Source organism: Dermacentor silvarum, chromosome 1 (assembly GCF_013339745.2).
Source record: "Dermacentor silvarum isolate Dsil-2018 chromosome 1, BIME_Dsil_1.4, whole genome shotgun sequence".
In the NCBI taxonomy this organism is placed as follows: domain Eukaryota; kingdom Metazoa; phylum Arthropoda; class Arachnida; order Ixodida; family Ixodidae; genus Dermacentor; species Dermacentor silvarum.
Genome location: NC_051154.1, coordinates 20,572,429 through 20,589,899, shown reverse-complemented (window position 1 = coordinate 20,589,899; position 17,471 = coordinate 20,572,429). Strand labels below are relative to the sequence as shown.

The window sequence follows — 17,471 nt, the reverse complement described above, 5'->3', positions numbered from 1 at the left end:
TGCTGTGAATAAAGACAAGGTGCCCCGCTTAATCACGCACTCACAGTACCCAGGAGAGGCTTTGTACGTTTTTTTCAGTGCACGTCTGCGGCGCGTGTGAGTCGTCGTAAGGGGTCCTGATGCACGTATACGTGGTGGAGGGCTGCGGCACCGCGCTTGCAGCTGGCATAATGCAATAACGTTGAGCTGATTGGTGCCTGCCTGCGCGTACGGTGGGCAACAGCTGTGCCACACCGACGCTGCCCGTGCGTCCACGTTACCAAGCAACAGCCGGGGCTTCGCACGGCCCCGCGAACGGGTGCATGACTCACGGGGAAAATTAGATCCCCTCAGACGTCATTTACTTAGCGCTTTCGGCTTCCCCAGCTGTACACACTCAGAGTGTATTGTGGACCTGCTCATGGACTGGAGCAGCGGCTGAAGTTTCGGGGCAGTGGCCCTGACAGGCGGCCTTTTGCGGTCTCCATGCGTGCACTTGCGGGGTCTGTACTTCGCTGTTTCGGACTAGGCGTGACGATAAAGAATTCTCACAGATATTTTTGTTATGTACACAATTTTTTTCTAACGTTTACGATGAATTCTACCCGTAAGAAGAAAGACATACAAGAAAGGAAGAATGAACAGTGGCCCGTCCTTGAAAAGGAGTAGAGGCGATCCCTGGTCCCTCTGCCTGGCTCCCGGCCGCCTCTATATCCACTGGGGCTGGGAAAAGCCGTTTCCTTTGCACTGTCTTCCTCTCTCGCTTGATATGTTAACGAGAAGAAGGGGAACTGAGGGGCCCGATTCTTGTTAATGACAACCATATGAATCCAACAGATAATGAAGCCAAGGTAAGCATAGGGGAAGTCATTTGTAGTATTAATTGAAGTCTAGAATATGATAAATTAAAGAGAAATAAAAGTGGGCAAAAAACAACTTGCCGCAGACAAAAGCCGAACGCACAACCATCGCACTACCAATTGTGCTATGGCGGCAGCTGTTTCAACATCCCCCCTCTTGGGTATTTATGTCTATTTCTTGGGTATTTAAACACACACACACACACACACACACACACACACACACAGAGAGAGAGAGAGAGAGAGAGGAATAGAAAATTCGGTGCGGAAGTCTGAATGCACGATTTTGAAGCCTATAAACAATTCCTAGTAAGCCAGTCAAGCACTCAATGAACAATTAAAATGCAAGCAAACATTTCAAGTTTTAACTATATAGAGATGTATGTGTTATAAGAAAATGTTGCTGTACAACTATAGCGTAAGGAGATGCATGGATTCTTCTTTACGATTGTCCTAAACTTCCTCTTAAATCAAAACTCATACAAAATTAGGCACTAGAAATGCTCTTTTTTGCAGACGCAGAACAAGCGCCACATGTACCAGAATCATGGATAAGCACAACAATGACAGTGTATCATTACAAGATCCTGGGGGGCTGTTTCAGTACAAGTTAACAAAACTGCCCACAAATCGGCAAGGTATATAATGAACAATGTGATCATATCTGCGTCGGCTAGATGATCAAATTGTTGATCATACAATGCCAAATGAGTTATCATTTAGTGCTTGTACCGACGCAAATGCTTTTTTTTTTAAATTTGAAGTCAATTTTATTACGCACTGAGGTAAAAGAAGTACAAGAAACAGTTGAGGAAAATATGGAAGCGTAGCATCATGCTAGTATAGATCCATACATCGAATGAACAACAAAAACTAGTACATACATAAATGAAAGACAATATAACTTTCTTTTTTTTTCATGCATAGCAGAAGACATCTTGTATTATATACATTACGTTTCAGCGTAAAAATTCAATAAATTTCAGCAATTAATACATTTATTTATGTTATTTATGTCGGCCTTATGTAGAGCTTTTGTTGTTTTATGTGAAGTGAAAGAATGCTACATAAAATACTACTCGCCCTATGTAGCAGTCTTTTTTCATATTCATAAACATTTTTTTTTCTTTTTTTACTGGTGACTGAAAGAAGTCACGGGATTTGCAGATTCGTGTTCTGAACAGGAAAGACAAATGCTGAATAGTGAAGTGAATAATTATTAGCCTTACAGTTGTTCACCATCATTAAAGTTGCGTAGCTTAATAGCAGATGTCATTATTAGGCAGTAGAGATAACCTTACGAGGGGCCGTATAATTCGAGCTCGACAAAAAACGAATTGCTTTGCTCTGCAGGACAACAAGTGGCTTCAAGTATATATACGATATGTATTTTATACAACGGGATATCTGACTATAACTGATAGAATGGTCGTTCGTAAAGCCAACACAACAAACAACCTGCGACATTTGAATAGCAAAAATCAGGCAGCGCAGAGCTTTTTACACAACGACTGACTATGTACTTTGGGCGCAGGCCCGGTGTCACTCTACAAATAAGGGATAAAAGTTGGGTGAACAGGGGTAAAGTGCCTCATACAAGCTGGCCGACGTTACGATAGATGGACCTATCTTTGTCAAAGGCGGCCTTGTCATCTATCGCGTGTTAGCTTTAACGGGTTCGTAGAGTGACGTCACGCGTGGCTTCCGTCGGTGGCAGCTAACACGTTAAAGCTAACACGCCAAGGATGACAAGGCTGCTTTCGACAAAGATAGGTTCACCTATCGGAACATCGTCCAGCCTGTCTGAGGCACTTTGCCCCTCTTTATCCAACTTTTATCCCACAGTGTGTTTCCATCTGTTGGCCCCCCTCTTCACTTTGGATCTACAGATCGCAGTCACGACTCCACCAAAATTGGTTTAAGACGTTCCGGGGCGGTGGTATAATTCGAATAAGTACTGGAAAAACTTGAAAAAAAAAATCAGACCCATGTAGACTCAGACCACAGCAGGGCGAAGCACTAGGCCAAGTTCGTGCCTCTTTGATCTCGCTGTACACGGGTTACAATTAAGCACGTAATGCAACGTCTCCAGCTTGACGCACACTTTAAAGCCGTTTAATGGGACTTTCTTTTTTAAAAACTCTTCTGTAATGTATTTAGGCTGTATTTGACCTTATTCCGTGATTAACTATAATTACATTGGATACCGAATGTACAGTCTCTGTCATCAATTAACAAGTGGCCTGAGGCGATTAGTAGTAATCGGGCGTGAGGTTTAAACGAACTGAATTAAAATGCACCAAACCTAGCTTACCTTTTCAAGAAAGTATCGTGTAACGGAAATGCCCACATTAGTGAATAACAACTTTGTTTAAAAACAATGATTCACAGTTCCTGCGAACAATCTGTACAGAACCTGCCTGCCTGTCTCTCACAGAACTCGCGGAACTGTCTTGAATTACCACGGATAAATCTTTCTGCATCGCTAAGCAAACATGCCATGACAATGTAACTAACATCAAGTAACTAACATAAAAATATTAAGACATATTTTGCGAACAGACAACAGATGGTTGTACAAAACCTTTCCGTGCAGGTTTGAAACGACGGGCTATGCGATAACAGTCTTCCTCTTTGTCGTATGCATGATGATCCCAGAGTAAGCAACAAGGTGATACATGCTCGGCCACAGGCCGTCGAGATTTCGATAATGTCCTCTCGTAAAACCAGAGGTATGCTCACGCAAGGACGAACAGGGACCGTAATTATTAGACAGTGTTAGTACTACATTACGAAGCGTACCAACACGCAAAAAAAAAAAAAAAAAAAACAAAGAACAAACAAAGAAAGGTCCGAAAGGTAAAAGGTAAAAAGCCACAAGATAGAATTCGATTAGCCATAGATATACCGTAACACGGAATAACAACAAAATCGCATATCCTATGGCGTACCAACCCGATCCACCCCCCCCCCCCCCCTCCCGGGCCCTGCCCGAGGGTGCATGCACGCACGCACACACATGCCCACACAAACACACACGTACGAATCTCATCTGGGAGAAATTTTCTATTTGGTTCAGCATTCATATCCGGGATACAGTCCAACGAGTGCTTCACTTGTTGCACATAACGGTCTTTCCACTTGACGTCCTACAGCCCTAGCGGAAAAAGATTAGCACAAGTGACTGACAACCGGAGCGGCAAAACCGCGACACGCTTTCTGACGTACGGTCACCCGTGCTTTGAAAAATGGAATGTGCCACTCCGGCCACAAGTGACTTGTGCTAATCTTTTTCCACTGGGACTGCACGTAAACACGACGCGAAGAAAGTGTAAGACCTCTTGGATGAATCTCCATTGGGGAGTACCGTAGAGCCGGTAAATCCGTTCCAGAAAAAATCAAAAATTTGTAATGCATTAACTCGCCCAACAGTTCATTTTTCTAAGGTCACCGGTGCAAACTGGGGCTTACGTCAACCATAGCGTGTTTCATCTGCTTCTACACCCGGAGGTAAGTGCCATTATTTGCTGCAAGGAGGATGCTGACCAAAACCAGCGAGAACACAGACGAAATGCACAAAGGACTACTGCCTGCGCAACATACCTGGAAAACCTATCGCCTTCTGACCGTAAATCACACATTCTCTTTCATCAGGAAAAAATAAAATAAAAGACAAACAGTGCCTGAAGGGACAGACATGGTCGGTTAACTGATGGGTATATATCACAACGGAAGATGAAAAAAAAAAAAAAAAAGCTTGAGCATCTTCGTCCCTTGCATTTGGGTACCAAAGGTCACAGAGAGTGCATTCAGATCACGTGTTGTCCCGGGGCGTCTGGTGGCCAGCGGTTGCAACGGCGAATGGCGTGCGCGGTCCACTGATGCCGGGTGAGCGCGTCGGTGCGCGTGTAGCGGTGCCCGCAGCCTGGCTGGCTGCACACGTGCACACGCTTGTGTGCTTCGTCCAGGTGCGTCTTGCGGTGCTTGCTGAGGTGGTCCTTGCGGGCAAACCGTTTGGCGCACACGTCGCACGCGTGCGGCTTGTCGCCGCTGTGGATGCGTCGGTGACGGGTCAGCTCCTCGTTGCGCGCAAACGCCCGCTCGCACGCCTCGCACTTGTACGGCCGGTCGCCTGTGCACAGGAGGAGAAAAGGCAGCGGACTCACTCAGCCTTTTTTTTTTTTTTTATGAACTAAGAAACAGCAACGACGGAACACCCACTCGTACGCGACCCGCTGTAAGACTGGAGTGGCTGATTGTGGTTCTGAATCGTCTGGCGATATTGCAGCATTCGTGGATGTCTACGCCGTATCCGTTGCACGTAAGTGCCTGTCAGAGGGGAAAACTTTAAAGATATTCTCTTTCTCAGCGAGTAACCTTCACTTTTCTGCACCGGATATGTGTGCTCTTAGCCTATTTCGTGGGCAGATCCCGGATATAGTGCAGTCTAAAAATGCGGGCCGATCCCGAAGGTAGTGCAATCGAAAGATTTAAGCAGTCCCACGCTTCTGCTGCTACCTCTCGCGGGAGGGGTGCCGCGAGAGAGTGCTGTGCGCAGTTACTCCGCCACATCCTCACCCCCAACTCGCAAAGGAGGACATTCATTATCTTTGATCGACGTGAGCCATAGGTTGAATTCGCCCTACAACTTTTATTGTGTTACACCTGCTCTCAGTGACGGCATAGCAACGGCGTAATGCAATAAAGCCCATGTGTTCACACTTCGATATACTTTAAAGAACTGAAGATGGCCGTATTAATCCGACCACCATATACGACCTCTGTTATATAGCCAGGCGTGGATTTGGCCCCATCAGTGATAGAAAATATGAGCACTGCTGTGCACCGTTCATGCTATTGTAAAACTGAAATGAGAACTCTTCCTCAAGCTAGAGTTCTGAGCAAGCAAACCTTCTGCGGAACTAGTGCGCTCACATTTGTTGGTATTACAGGAAAAAGGTAGCAATAGCGGAGAAATATGTCCGAATAGCAAGATCTTCAAGAGGTTTATTTTTCGTTGCGGTGACCACGTGAGAACATCGTCGTGGCAAACGACAAAATGACAAAGCCAGGAACGTGAAGGATCGACATCCGAGTGATATCAGTGTGCGAAAAATAACTAGAATTGCTCACCTCTTCATGTTACAGAACATAATAATGTATGTGTGTCCCAGCTAACGTTAGCCAAGCTATTCAAAGAAAAAATATTATTGAAAAACATGGTGCAAGATGACATAATAGTTCAGCGGAAACCCGCTAGGTGGACAGAAGCAATTAAAGCAAAAATGAGACATCTACCCAATCCTAGCAATTGCTACAAAGGAAACCCATACCGCTTCCTCGAAAGAAAATGAGACATCCACCCTTTGTAGCAAATGCTACGATTGGGTGGATGTTTCATTTTCCCTTTAATTACTTCTCTCCACCTAGCGGGTTTCCGCTAAACTATTACGTCAAACACTTGCCTTTAATTCGAGTTGATAAATTCGACTTCGCCCTGCCATCTGCTATAGCCGCCTGGTTAGCTCAGATGGTAGAGTGGCTGCCCCGGAAAGGCGGTGGTCCCGGGTTCGAGTATGAATTTTTCTTCAACTGCAAGGCTTTGCTTTCGAGGAACCTGTATGGGTTTCCTTTGTAGCAATTGCTACGATTGGGTGGAAGTCTCATTTTCCCTTTAATGGGGCAAGATACAATTATAATTAAGAACTACGGTGTTCAGTCGTCGGACCTCTGACAACTGAACACCGTAGGTCTTAAAATTGTCTCTTGCACCGTGTAGTTATAACCTTTTTTTCCCCTTGAATAGACTGGCTAACGTTAGCTGAGACACCCTATATTAAAATTATGGCAAGAGGTGCGCGCGTCACTGAACTACTATGCGCCAGTATATTAACGTCCAATTCACCAAGTTGGGAGTGTGCAAAACACTTTTCTGGTTTCTCGTACGATGCGAGAACTTATTTATTTATTTATTTATTAAGCGCAGATGAGATTGCGCGTCAAAACTAGAGGCTGTTCCACTACAATCTGCGCAGCACGCGACAAGCACTTCTAAACAGCTGGGCACGAAGGCCGCAGTGAAAGCGTTGGGACGGCAGAGATAGGCTGATCAGGACTCGAATAAAAAGAAGAAAGACCGGCAGCGAAGGCGAGAGGATTCCCGCTTTGTCGCCGTAGATAAGGAAGCGAACTGCACAATATTATCGCTCGCCACCACGATGCAAGTGCTCTGAATTTCCGCGTATGCAATGGCAGACGCACCTTCTCCCCTAATCACCTTGTTTCATTTTTTTCTTTTTCGTTCTTTTTTTCTACACGAAGGACCTCGAGGTTCGGGGAACGCGCCTCCTCTCCAGCGCGCCGCCGATTGCCGGACGCAGATATCGTCGCCGTGGATATACTCTCCAGTTTCGATTTTAACAATCGATGGACTTAGATTAACAATATATGCGGAGCTGCTCACTGGCGCTGAGTTGACGAGGAGTAAATGAGCGTTGGAAAGCGGGAAATATATACAAGCTGCGTCCGAGTCCTTTCAATGTCCATTGCACACATTTCGGTTATACCTCATGCAGTTGATACTGTGTTTGATACTGTGATACTGTGATACACATTGATACTGTGATACACAGTTGATACTGTGTTCTGGCTTTTGTTGGTGCGTGCTCGCCTATCAGATCCCACCTTATGCGGATACATAGCGATGTCACGTAATTCTGAGCCCATTCAAGTATATCAGAAGCCACCGTTGATGGAGGTGTTGCAGCTGCTGCTTAAAAAATAACTCGTTGAAGTGTGCCTAAATATAAAAGTGACTTTCATGATGGTGCCACTGCGCAAAATACTATGAGCAACGCAGTTGGAAATGGTTAAGAGTGCAAGCGCCTCGAAACAGCAAGGCTCAGTAAGTTGGCACTTATAAATACAGGGCAAAAGAAATCAGACGCAGGATAATTCCAGGAAATTTGTACGGAGCTAGGAGAGAAACTTCAGGCACGAGATAACTGGTGGAATCCGAGTCGTCAAGGAAATCTAGCTGCGATAAAGGTAAATACAGGAAACTGCAAAATATTTTCGGATGTTCCGAGCAGCATAGTCACAAAGTGCGGGCGTTGTACCGTGCTTGCTGGCTGATATCCAAATGCGACGACACAGAAATTACTATGCTAGGCACCATGTCCCACAGCGGACAGACGTTTCTGGGTCACGGTTGTCACGAAAACAACCAAGGGCAACCTAGCAAACGCAGCTCGAAGTTGAGAGCCGCGGCCTGAATTTTTTTTAATGTCTCAAAGGGTGGCACCTCCCTATTTTAAGCCGTGCGCCTACATATCAGCAATGTCTAATTTTCATCGTGACAATCGTGGTCGGCAAACATTCATCCACGATAATACGGAGAGGTGCCTTCAGGATCGTACATTTAAGCACGGCTTTCAACCTCCGTTAGGCGTCCAGCGAAATGTTGTTACATTGAAGGAGTAAAACACGTTGTTTTTTTTCACTAAACTTATTTTTGCGGTCATGTGAAGATGCCATTACTCCAACCGATCCTCTCAAGGCTCCATGTGAACAGCTGCAGCTGAAAGCCACCGTCATAGCATCACTGAGGTGAAAAAAAAAAAAAAAAAAAAAACCTAGGAGACATAAAAGTTAAGATAAATTACAAGCTCCCCCTTTTTTTATAGCTTCTTGACAATCAGTCAATCATATCCGTTATAGTCCTGATCAAGGCAAACAATGACGCACGGTCTCCACTCTCTTGCTTCGTGCACACGCAAATGCCGCCTTTATCGGAGTGGGAGTAAAATAGAGCCCACGGCCGTATTGATCGCCTCGATGCGTGTTCACAATACTGATCGCCGAACGTGTGCCGAGTGCGTAACCATGGCAGAGAATGCCAACAGGTGGGCCTTGCTGCACACTGCGTTGACATTACCGGTGAATCGAGCCGTCCCGCCTGCGCGTCAAGGCAAACGTTTACACGGTGCTTCCGAGGGAATGCAGGCTGCGCGACGTCAACAGCAGAAAAAGATCCGCCGAGAAAAAACGATGACACCGAAAGATATTCAAAACCACGAAGGACACGGAAAAGCCAGAGTGGCAGTTCTGTGCCTGGAAATAACGTTGGAACGAAGAAAACTTGGCAGGGTTCACCGTTCCCCATCGAACACACACACATACACACACACGCACGCGCACGCACACGCACGCACACAAACACTCACACGCACACACACACATGCAGGGAAAATAAGAAAGACAAAGAGAAAAAAAAACTACAAAATGCACACAAAGGTAATTTTATGAAATAGAGCTTGATCCGAAAGATGTCAATATACAGAAATATTATCACCAAGGAGACAATAAATTAAATATATATTTTTTTAATTCTGGGGTTTTACATGCTAAAACCATGATATGATTATGAGGCACGCCGTAGTGGGGGACTCCTGTATAATTCTGACCACCTGCGGTTCTTTAACATGCCCCCAATGCACGGGACACGGGCGTTTTTGCATTTCGCCCTCATCAAAATGCGGCTGCCGCGCCCTCGGGCACGGCGGGTAAAGAAAATGGTTAATAAAAGATATAGTTATTAAAAAGTCCGCTCTTGGCATATCGTTCCGGTGTCGGTACATGTTCCCCTCTCAAATTTTCTTTCAACTTTATCATTCATCTTTTCGATCACATACATTTTTTTGTTCATCTATCTGGGGCACAAGGACAATAGGCAACCTTAGCAGGCTATTGCTTATAAAAATGAAAGCTATTTGCTGTGTAAGTCACGTGGATTATTTACACACAGTAAAATAACTATTTAAGCAACACCAAATAATTATTACTGAGCACTTTTACGCATGCGCGCGCCGCCTGCTCCAGAAGTTTAATTTTGCGGACAGAAAGACTGCACAATTTCTAAAAAGCGTATCCAATCTTGTAGAACGTTCTAACACTCGACTATAGCACGGAGGCGTGAAAGGTGATTGTTGATGCACCATAGAACCAATTATTTTAAGAAAACGTTAGCATACAATCTACAGATGTGTCTAATTGACAATTCTTGATAATTGTGTGAGTAGAGATATAATCCTTCGCGCAGACGATTATGTAATATGTTAATTTTTAATGAATTTCAATTATGTTTTGAATTCTTACTGCACAGCCTACTGCTTTTCGTGCTTTATAATGCTACCTGCATAGCAAAACGCTCTGAGATTTCAAATTTCCATAAATTTCATAAATTTTCATCCATCTTATTTCCGCACCTCCACTACTTTTTTATTTTATTTTTTATTTATTTACAAATACTGCTGTCTCTATTTCGAGACATAGCAGACATAGCAGGAGTGGGTACAAGATTTTAGTACAAACAAACGAACAAACACTAAGATTATACAAACAAACTAACAGGCGATAAGGTTAGGTAATTGCTCAATGAACTCTGCAAAAGGCAATGCGCGTAGTGAACCATCCAAGTTGTTCCATATTTCAATTGTGTGCGGAAAAAAAGAAAATTTAAAACAGTCAATATGTGTCCTGAAAGGAACAATGTTTAGTGCATGGCTATGACGGGTTGCGCGTGCGCTAGGAGATTTAAAAGAGAAGGGAGCCTGAATACCGGATGACGTGTGAATAATCTTGTGAAGCAAGATGATTCTTTCACGTGTGCGCCTATGTTTCAAAGTCTGCAATGATAAGATGCGAGCATGTGATGAAGGTGAAAAGTCTCTATCATAACGACCACAGATGAATCTGATTGCCTTTTTCTGAACTGATTCCAAAAGGTCAATGTCACAAGCACAGTGAGGGGACCAAACAGTTGACGCGTATTCCAGCATCGGGCGAACTAGCGATTTGTAGGCAGTTAGTTTACATTCCTTTGTTGCATGTTTTAAGGTTCGTTTAAGGTAACCGAGTTTCCTAAGTGCTTTTCCAGAGATGTGATTAATGTGAGCATGCCATTTTAAGTTATGTGAAAAGATCACACCCAGGTATTTGAAGTCATTAACGTGGGACAAGTGACTACCATTAGCATTGTAAGAGAAATGTAGCGGTTTCTTTTTGTTACCAAAGGTCATTGCGACTGTTTTAGTGAAATTAATTTTCATTTGCCAAGTGTTACTCCATTCGCAGAACAATGAAAAAACATTGTTTAATTCCTGTTGATCATTAGCATTGGTAACAGTGCGGTATAGGACGCAGTCATCAGCATACAGACGCAACTTGACGGCGGTGTTACTAGTAACATTTACTACATCATTAATGTAAATTACAAATAACAGAGGTCCAAGCACCGAACCCTGAGGCACACCTGACGTGACTGTGACTGATGATGACTGTGAGCGATTAAAAGTGACGAACTGAGTTCTTAATTGTAAGTAGTCAGTAATCCAGTCTAGTAATTTAGACCCATAGAATATTGCACGCAGTTTACACAGAAGCTTTTTATGGCAGACTAAGTCAAAAGCCTTCGAATAGTCAATAAAAATTGCATCCATTTGATCGCGATTGTTGAGTGCAGAAGCTATGTCGTGCGTAAATTGAATGAGCTGCGTGACAGTAGAAAAACCGGTTCGAAAGCCGTGCTGGTTTTCGGAAAGCAGATTATGACAGGTTAGGTACTGAACCATGTGTTTATGAATAATGTGCTCAAGAAGCTTGCAGCAAGTGGAAATAAGAGCCGGTTTTGTAAAACCGACGCTTTTATTCGGCAGCTCCTAGCCAGACCACGCGAAATAAGATGATGTCTGAGATTAGGGTGTTTGTATACAATGAAAATTATGAACTAACAGCGCTTACATTATGTACACCGTTCTTCTGTTCGTCCTGTATATCTAATGGAAAGGGCTTTTCTTGTTTCGAGCTTATTACCCATAAGAACGTAAGGATTTCTTTTTTTTTTCGTGCATGCAGATATATACAGGTGTTTATACGTATATTTGTGTAATTATCTTTGCGTACATGTATAAACATACACACAGATACTATATATATATATATATATATATATATATATATATATATATATATATATATAGTAATTGGATTTTTCAATGGGCCAAGCGTATTTAGAAAGATGAGAAGCACAACTTCGCGGTTTTCAAGGTTGCGAGAATTCCCTGCATGCCTTGAAAAAGGTCGGTCCACCGACCGAAACTCTTGGGTAAATAAACCGAAGATAACCGCGAAATTGTGCTTCTCATCTCTCTCTCTCTCTCTCTCTCTCTATATATATATATATATATATATATATATATATATATATATATATATATATATATGTATGTATGTATGTATGTGTGTGTGTGTGTGTGTGTGTGTGTGTGTGTGTGTGTATGTGTGTGTGTGTGTGTGTGTGTGTGTGTGTGTGTGTGTGTGTGTGTGTGTGTGTGGTGTGTGTGTGTGTGTGTGTGTGTGTGTGTGTGTGTGTGTGTGTGTGTGTGTGTGTGTGTGTGTGTGTGTGTGTGTGTGTGTGTGTGTGTGTGTGTGTGTGTGTGTGTTGTCAGTAATTTGAATTGAAAATTGAAATTCAGATAAATGTGAAAGATAAGCATAAACTATTGTGGTTGGAAGTTGTGCAATTCTGAAGTCGCGTCACTGTGAAGTAGCAGCGTTTTAGCGCAAGACGGGCACATATTCAAGGAATTAAAAGCTTCCTGGTGCAATGACGAAAGCAGTATCCGATGAATCCGACTAACAATGAAATTCTCAAGAGCCAATTACGGATAAATGAAAACCAGATGAAAGGATCCCATAGCTAAGACTTTAAATATATTCAACACTATGTTCATGAGCTTGAGCTCGGTGTATTAAACGGGCCGTGAAACCACTTGGAATGTCTTTCTAATTTTATTTATTTATTTGAATCAATCAATATTTATTGTGAATACAGAAGTTGTGGTACTTGGGAGAATATACAGAAGGAGCTCCCAAGGTCCCAAACCGCAAGTGGATAATGCATTAAAAAGTATAACAGCGAACAAATAATGAACACTAAAATTAAGATGTTAGCATGGAGCTACAAAATCAGTATCACAAATTTCATTGGCTAGTATGAAAAATGTGTTAAATATCACGAACAGGTGAAGGCTACGCATTGCACAAAGCACAAAATAGCAGGAAGAGGTTCGTGACAAGATGCGACAATATAAAAAATGGACACTTGTTGCGTGTCATAGAAACCGAAGCTTTTTGCCAGAACTTTCACTAGGGAAATATTACGCGATTGATCCACGCGTGTAAGACACCACCCTCCCCAGCCCCTCGAAAAAAAAAGTTAAAGAAAAGCTGGGCGGTTTTTAAGGAGTTCTTCGTTATTGTGTTGCTGTGTTCTCTGGCTAGGTGGTGCAGGCTGACACTTCGAAGTCAGTAACCAAACCGACGCCACCGTAGAATGTCTTCAGGGTTTGTGGTGACAGTTTTCCCAGCTGTTGTCAAGCTAGTCTTTCGAAATCATGACGTCTGTTCGTAACCGACAGTGAATCTCCTTGATATTTTGATTCCTTAAAAAAAAAAAAAAACTACCACACAAACACTTGAAATGCTTCGAACGACGTTTAGTGAGGAGGCACTGCGCCGCACACAAGTATTTGCGGTTCTTTTCTCCTCATCGTTTCTGCCCTTGGCCCGTACCCCAGTCCAGATTAGCCCACCGGGCAGTTAATCTGGTTAACCTCTCTGCCCTTCACCTCTTGTTTTTTTTCTCTCTCTCTCTTGGGTAGTTCCCAGGGGAGAAAGGAGCGTTAAAGACCATGCATGCTCATTTCGGCCGACCTTCAATCAGCCGTACCTATACGAGGCAGTCGTAAACGTTCGGCAAAATATCAACGAGAGTCGCCGCTACGCAAATCACAAGATTTGAGAAGCTGCTGGTATGAGTTGAATTTTGAGTGTCGACTTCGGCATCAGACGAGGTGCGACGAACTTCGTTCCTCGCGTGCTCACAAATGACAGAAAGAAAGATAAGGAGAAAAAAAAAAAAAAACGAGGAACACTTGTTTGATTTTGTGTCAGGATATGAAAACTCACATGCAAAGTGACCAACATTTTCTTTATAAAATCATCACAGGTGGCGAAAGCTGGTGGTGAGTATGATTCCGAAACCAAACAGGTTTCGAGCCAATTGAAGACGCCTTCTTCCCCACGATTGAAATAAAAAAAAAAACGAAAAAAAACGGCAAAAGTGCGCTTGTCTGAAAACGATGGCCACCGTTCCTCTCTTTTTTTATTCTATTTTAAATCGGTGTTTGCGGAATTGTGCAGCGAGAATGTGTTCCTCCTGGACAGACTGCCAATTAGAAATTTTAATTCGAGGTATTGCTCGAAAATGCGCCAGGGAAACGCTCAAGAGTGTGGAGCTCGTGTAATTGGTTTCTCCATCACGACAGCGCACCCGCTCCTACTGCTTTTTCTGTGATGTGGTATTTAGACTAGAGCACTGCACGGGCCGATATTTTCAGCCCGGGCCCGGCCCGGGCCCGTTTTTACGTTGGGCGGCCCGCCCGAGCCCGATCAAAACTTTTATGGCGATACCCGGGCCCGGCCCGGGCCCGGAAATAATCTACGTTACCCGCCCGGCCCGGCCCGCCACCCCTTTACCTTAGGCCCGAGCCCGGCCCGAGCCCGATTCGAAACCGGCCCGAACCCGGCCCGAGACCGAAAATAATGTTTTGCAGAGTTGAGACGCCCGAGAATAACTCGCTGCACGTTACATGCACACCACCAGAAAGCCCGAGCCCGGCCCGGGCCCGCGTCAAAAAACCCGAGCCCCGCCTGGGCCCGGGTCAAAAAGCCCACGCCGTGCCCGAGCCCGGCCCGAGCCCGTGAAAAAACTGTTCTACCCGGCACGGCCCGGCCCACGGGCCGGGCCGGGCTCGGGCTTTCGGGTAAGCCCGAACCCGTGCAGTGCTCTAATTTAGACTCTCAGTTCGGACAAGTGTATCGACTCCAATAGGAATTATTTTGAAGGGAACTAGGTGATTTTTTTTTTTCATAAATGAAAATGCTATTTTAAGGTGAAATCCTTGGCTCGTTGCAATGGCTCGTACCTGAAAAATGCGGCGAGTAGTCCAGTGACACACAAAAAAAAAAAGAAAAGAAAGACGACGAGTGAAACAAACAATCATCATCAGCAATGGCTCATACCCGAAAAATTATGATGCGAAATTATCATCAGGAATGGCTTATACCCACGTAAGCAAGCAAAGTTGCAATGGGTGAATATTAATGAAGGAACGAAAAAAGGATAGAACGAATAAGGAACAGAAGAAAGAGCGAAAGAAGGAACGAGCGAACGAAAAACAAAGAAAGAAAGAACGAAAGAACAAAGAAGGAAAGAAAGAACGAACGAAAGAACAAAGAAAGAAAGAAAGTAAGAAGGAAAGAAAGAACGAAAGGACAAAGAAAGAAGGAAAGAACTTTAGGTAGTGCATTGGGTGCTCGTATGTGTCGTTAAGAAGGTCGACCTACAGCGCCATACGTTTACTTCACACTGCGCCTCGTTGTGTCTTGCAAGTATGACCCCGATCGTATAACTTAATGCATTACCACATGTGCAGCGGGACTTTTGCCTTCCCGCGTTACGGGAGAGTAACGTGCTGCCAAATTATTTCTTTTTGCCAATTATATATATTTTTTTGTTTCTAGGGGGGGGGGGGGGGGGGTCCCGCTCGTAAGTGAGGAACCAAGACAACGTCGGTGCTTCGTCCGGTGTCATTACGGTGGACATACGACGACACTGTTGATGAAATGCCATGTGCATGTGTACATATCAGCGCAGGAGCTTGACAAGTTTTCCGGCAACTTATAACGAGAAATTAGAAACGATAAAGTTTGCTTCTTTGTTGCGTTGTCACAGCGGAGGTTGAATCAACGGCAACGACAGATCTACTTGCATGCTTACTAACCATTAAGCCTCTCCTAGCCGAGAACATGGACGTTCGTCGTATGCTTCCGGAAAGTACAGACGCTGATTGCCCCTGCCATGGAGGCATCTATGGTGCAGGCGAACCACCAGTAATGCGCTTAACTGAGTGCAAAGATTATCGCGTGCGTCGTTCTATAGGCATCAGACAACACCAGTGGTAGTCTACGCTATACGTTGCTATGTGTAGCATGCAGTGGATAGCAATAAAACCTGTTCAGGCTCATAGTTTCATGAGCTACTGCTGAGCGTTTGTTTGAAACAGTGACAAAAGTGAGTTAAGCGGCTACGTGCCAAAGAAAATAAAAAGTAGTCAGAAATAAAAACCGAAGGCGACTCACAAAACTTCAAGTAACTATTCCATGCAGGGTCTCCTTCCTCAGACAAGGAATACCATTGCAGTCTGCCTTGCCGCGGAGATCAGCTATCGAGTACTGTCAAACCCGGATATATCGAGCCTACATATAACGAATTATTGTGTATAACGAACAGCAGTAAAATCCCCTTGAAAATTTTTGTATACAATTTTTGTTTTATATATCGAAATACCTATATATCGAACTTTTTTTGTGATCCTCTTAAGATTCGATATACCGGGGTTCGACTGTGTTACTGCATGCACGGAGAAGGTAAAGCGCAAAGAAACGCATGGCACCACGGAGAACATTACCTGTAGGAAATGAAAAGTTTACTAGCATGCATTGTTGAATGGTTTTAAGCGAATACTGACAGCGGCGGAAAACACCAACACCGTGACGATGTTACTTAACAACAACGCGTGACGCGATAGTTGGCTCTGCTTTCGGCAGTGAGAGGGCGGCCGAGAACAGGGCGAACATTTGTAAAATACCAACTAGAGCTGGCCCGTGTAATGAGTCACGCGCACGCGATCGCCGCAGTGTCATCCAGCCACAAAGTGCAGACGACGAGAGCCCGTCGTCCGACAAGTACAGTCTTCCACCACTTGTTTAGTTTATTTGCCGTTGCGTTCTTCTCGCCGTCTTCGTAGTCGGCTGGAATGTTATTGGCGAATTAGGTCATGGCAATGTGACCACCAGTTTTTACTTTTTCGCAAGCACATTTAGAATTGTGGGGAAATAAAAGGAACACTCGCCAAAAAAAAAAAAAAAAAAAGTTAGAAGGACAATTTTTCGGGGTGCGCACGAGTGCCTTGCTCACAATGGACAGCAAAGGAAATAGATCTTGTTGAAGATCTTGTTGAAGATCTTGTTGTACGAATGAAGGCAGCCCGCCGCCGTAATTTTCTGCATCATAGCTCGTCCTTCTCTATTTGATTCACGTTTTCGGAGCGAAATAAGCAGCACCCGTCGCATGTGTGTAGTAGCCAAAGCTTAAGGCATGTCGAAGAACTATGCGTAGTGGGGTGCTCAAATACCTGCAAAAGCTTGCCGGCGACGTGATTCTAATCATTCTAGCAAGGCCTCTTGAGCGGGGGCAACGGCAGCAATGGATCGCCTCCGTTCGGCAGGAAATTTTTGATCACGCTTCCTTTTGCCATCTCGGCGTTTGTTGCACTCGATCATGTTTACACGGGTAACCGATGAAGTTGATCACAGCCTACTCATGCTTTGGTTCGGTTTGTCCTCAGTGCAGTATGCGGGTTAAAGGCATTTCGTTTAGGCTCTGAATATCGCTTGCCGCCTTGACCGTTTGCCGCTTCTGTGCGTGTCGCTTTTACTAGGGTGCAC

General features: G+C 44.2%; 1 protein-coding gene across 2 annotated transcripts in view; it reads right to left on the bottom strand.

Moving 5' to 3' along the window:
- Positions 1–1,988: 1,988 nt before the first annotated feature.
- The window catches only part of LOC119457756 (endothelial zinc finger protein induced by tumor necrosis factor alpha), a 28,701-nt gene continuing 13,218 nt past the window's right edge, over positions 1,989–17,471 (bottom strand). Inside the window, exons 2-3 of one of the 2 annotated variants that reach the window (XR_007466328.1) lie at positions 4,155–4,971; positions 1,989–3,996 (exon numbers count right to left, since the gene is read on the bottom strand). Coding sequence is in view for 1 of the 2 variants with exons in the window: in XM_049665243.1 (XP_049521200.1) it covers positions 4,649–4,971 (323 nt within the window). In the remaining variant the exon portion in view is untranslated. Of the gene's footprint in view, positions 4,972–17,471 lie in introns of both variants that reach the window. The other variant, XM_049665243.1, reaches the window with a different exon arrangement.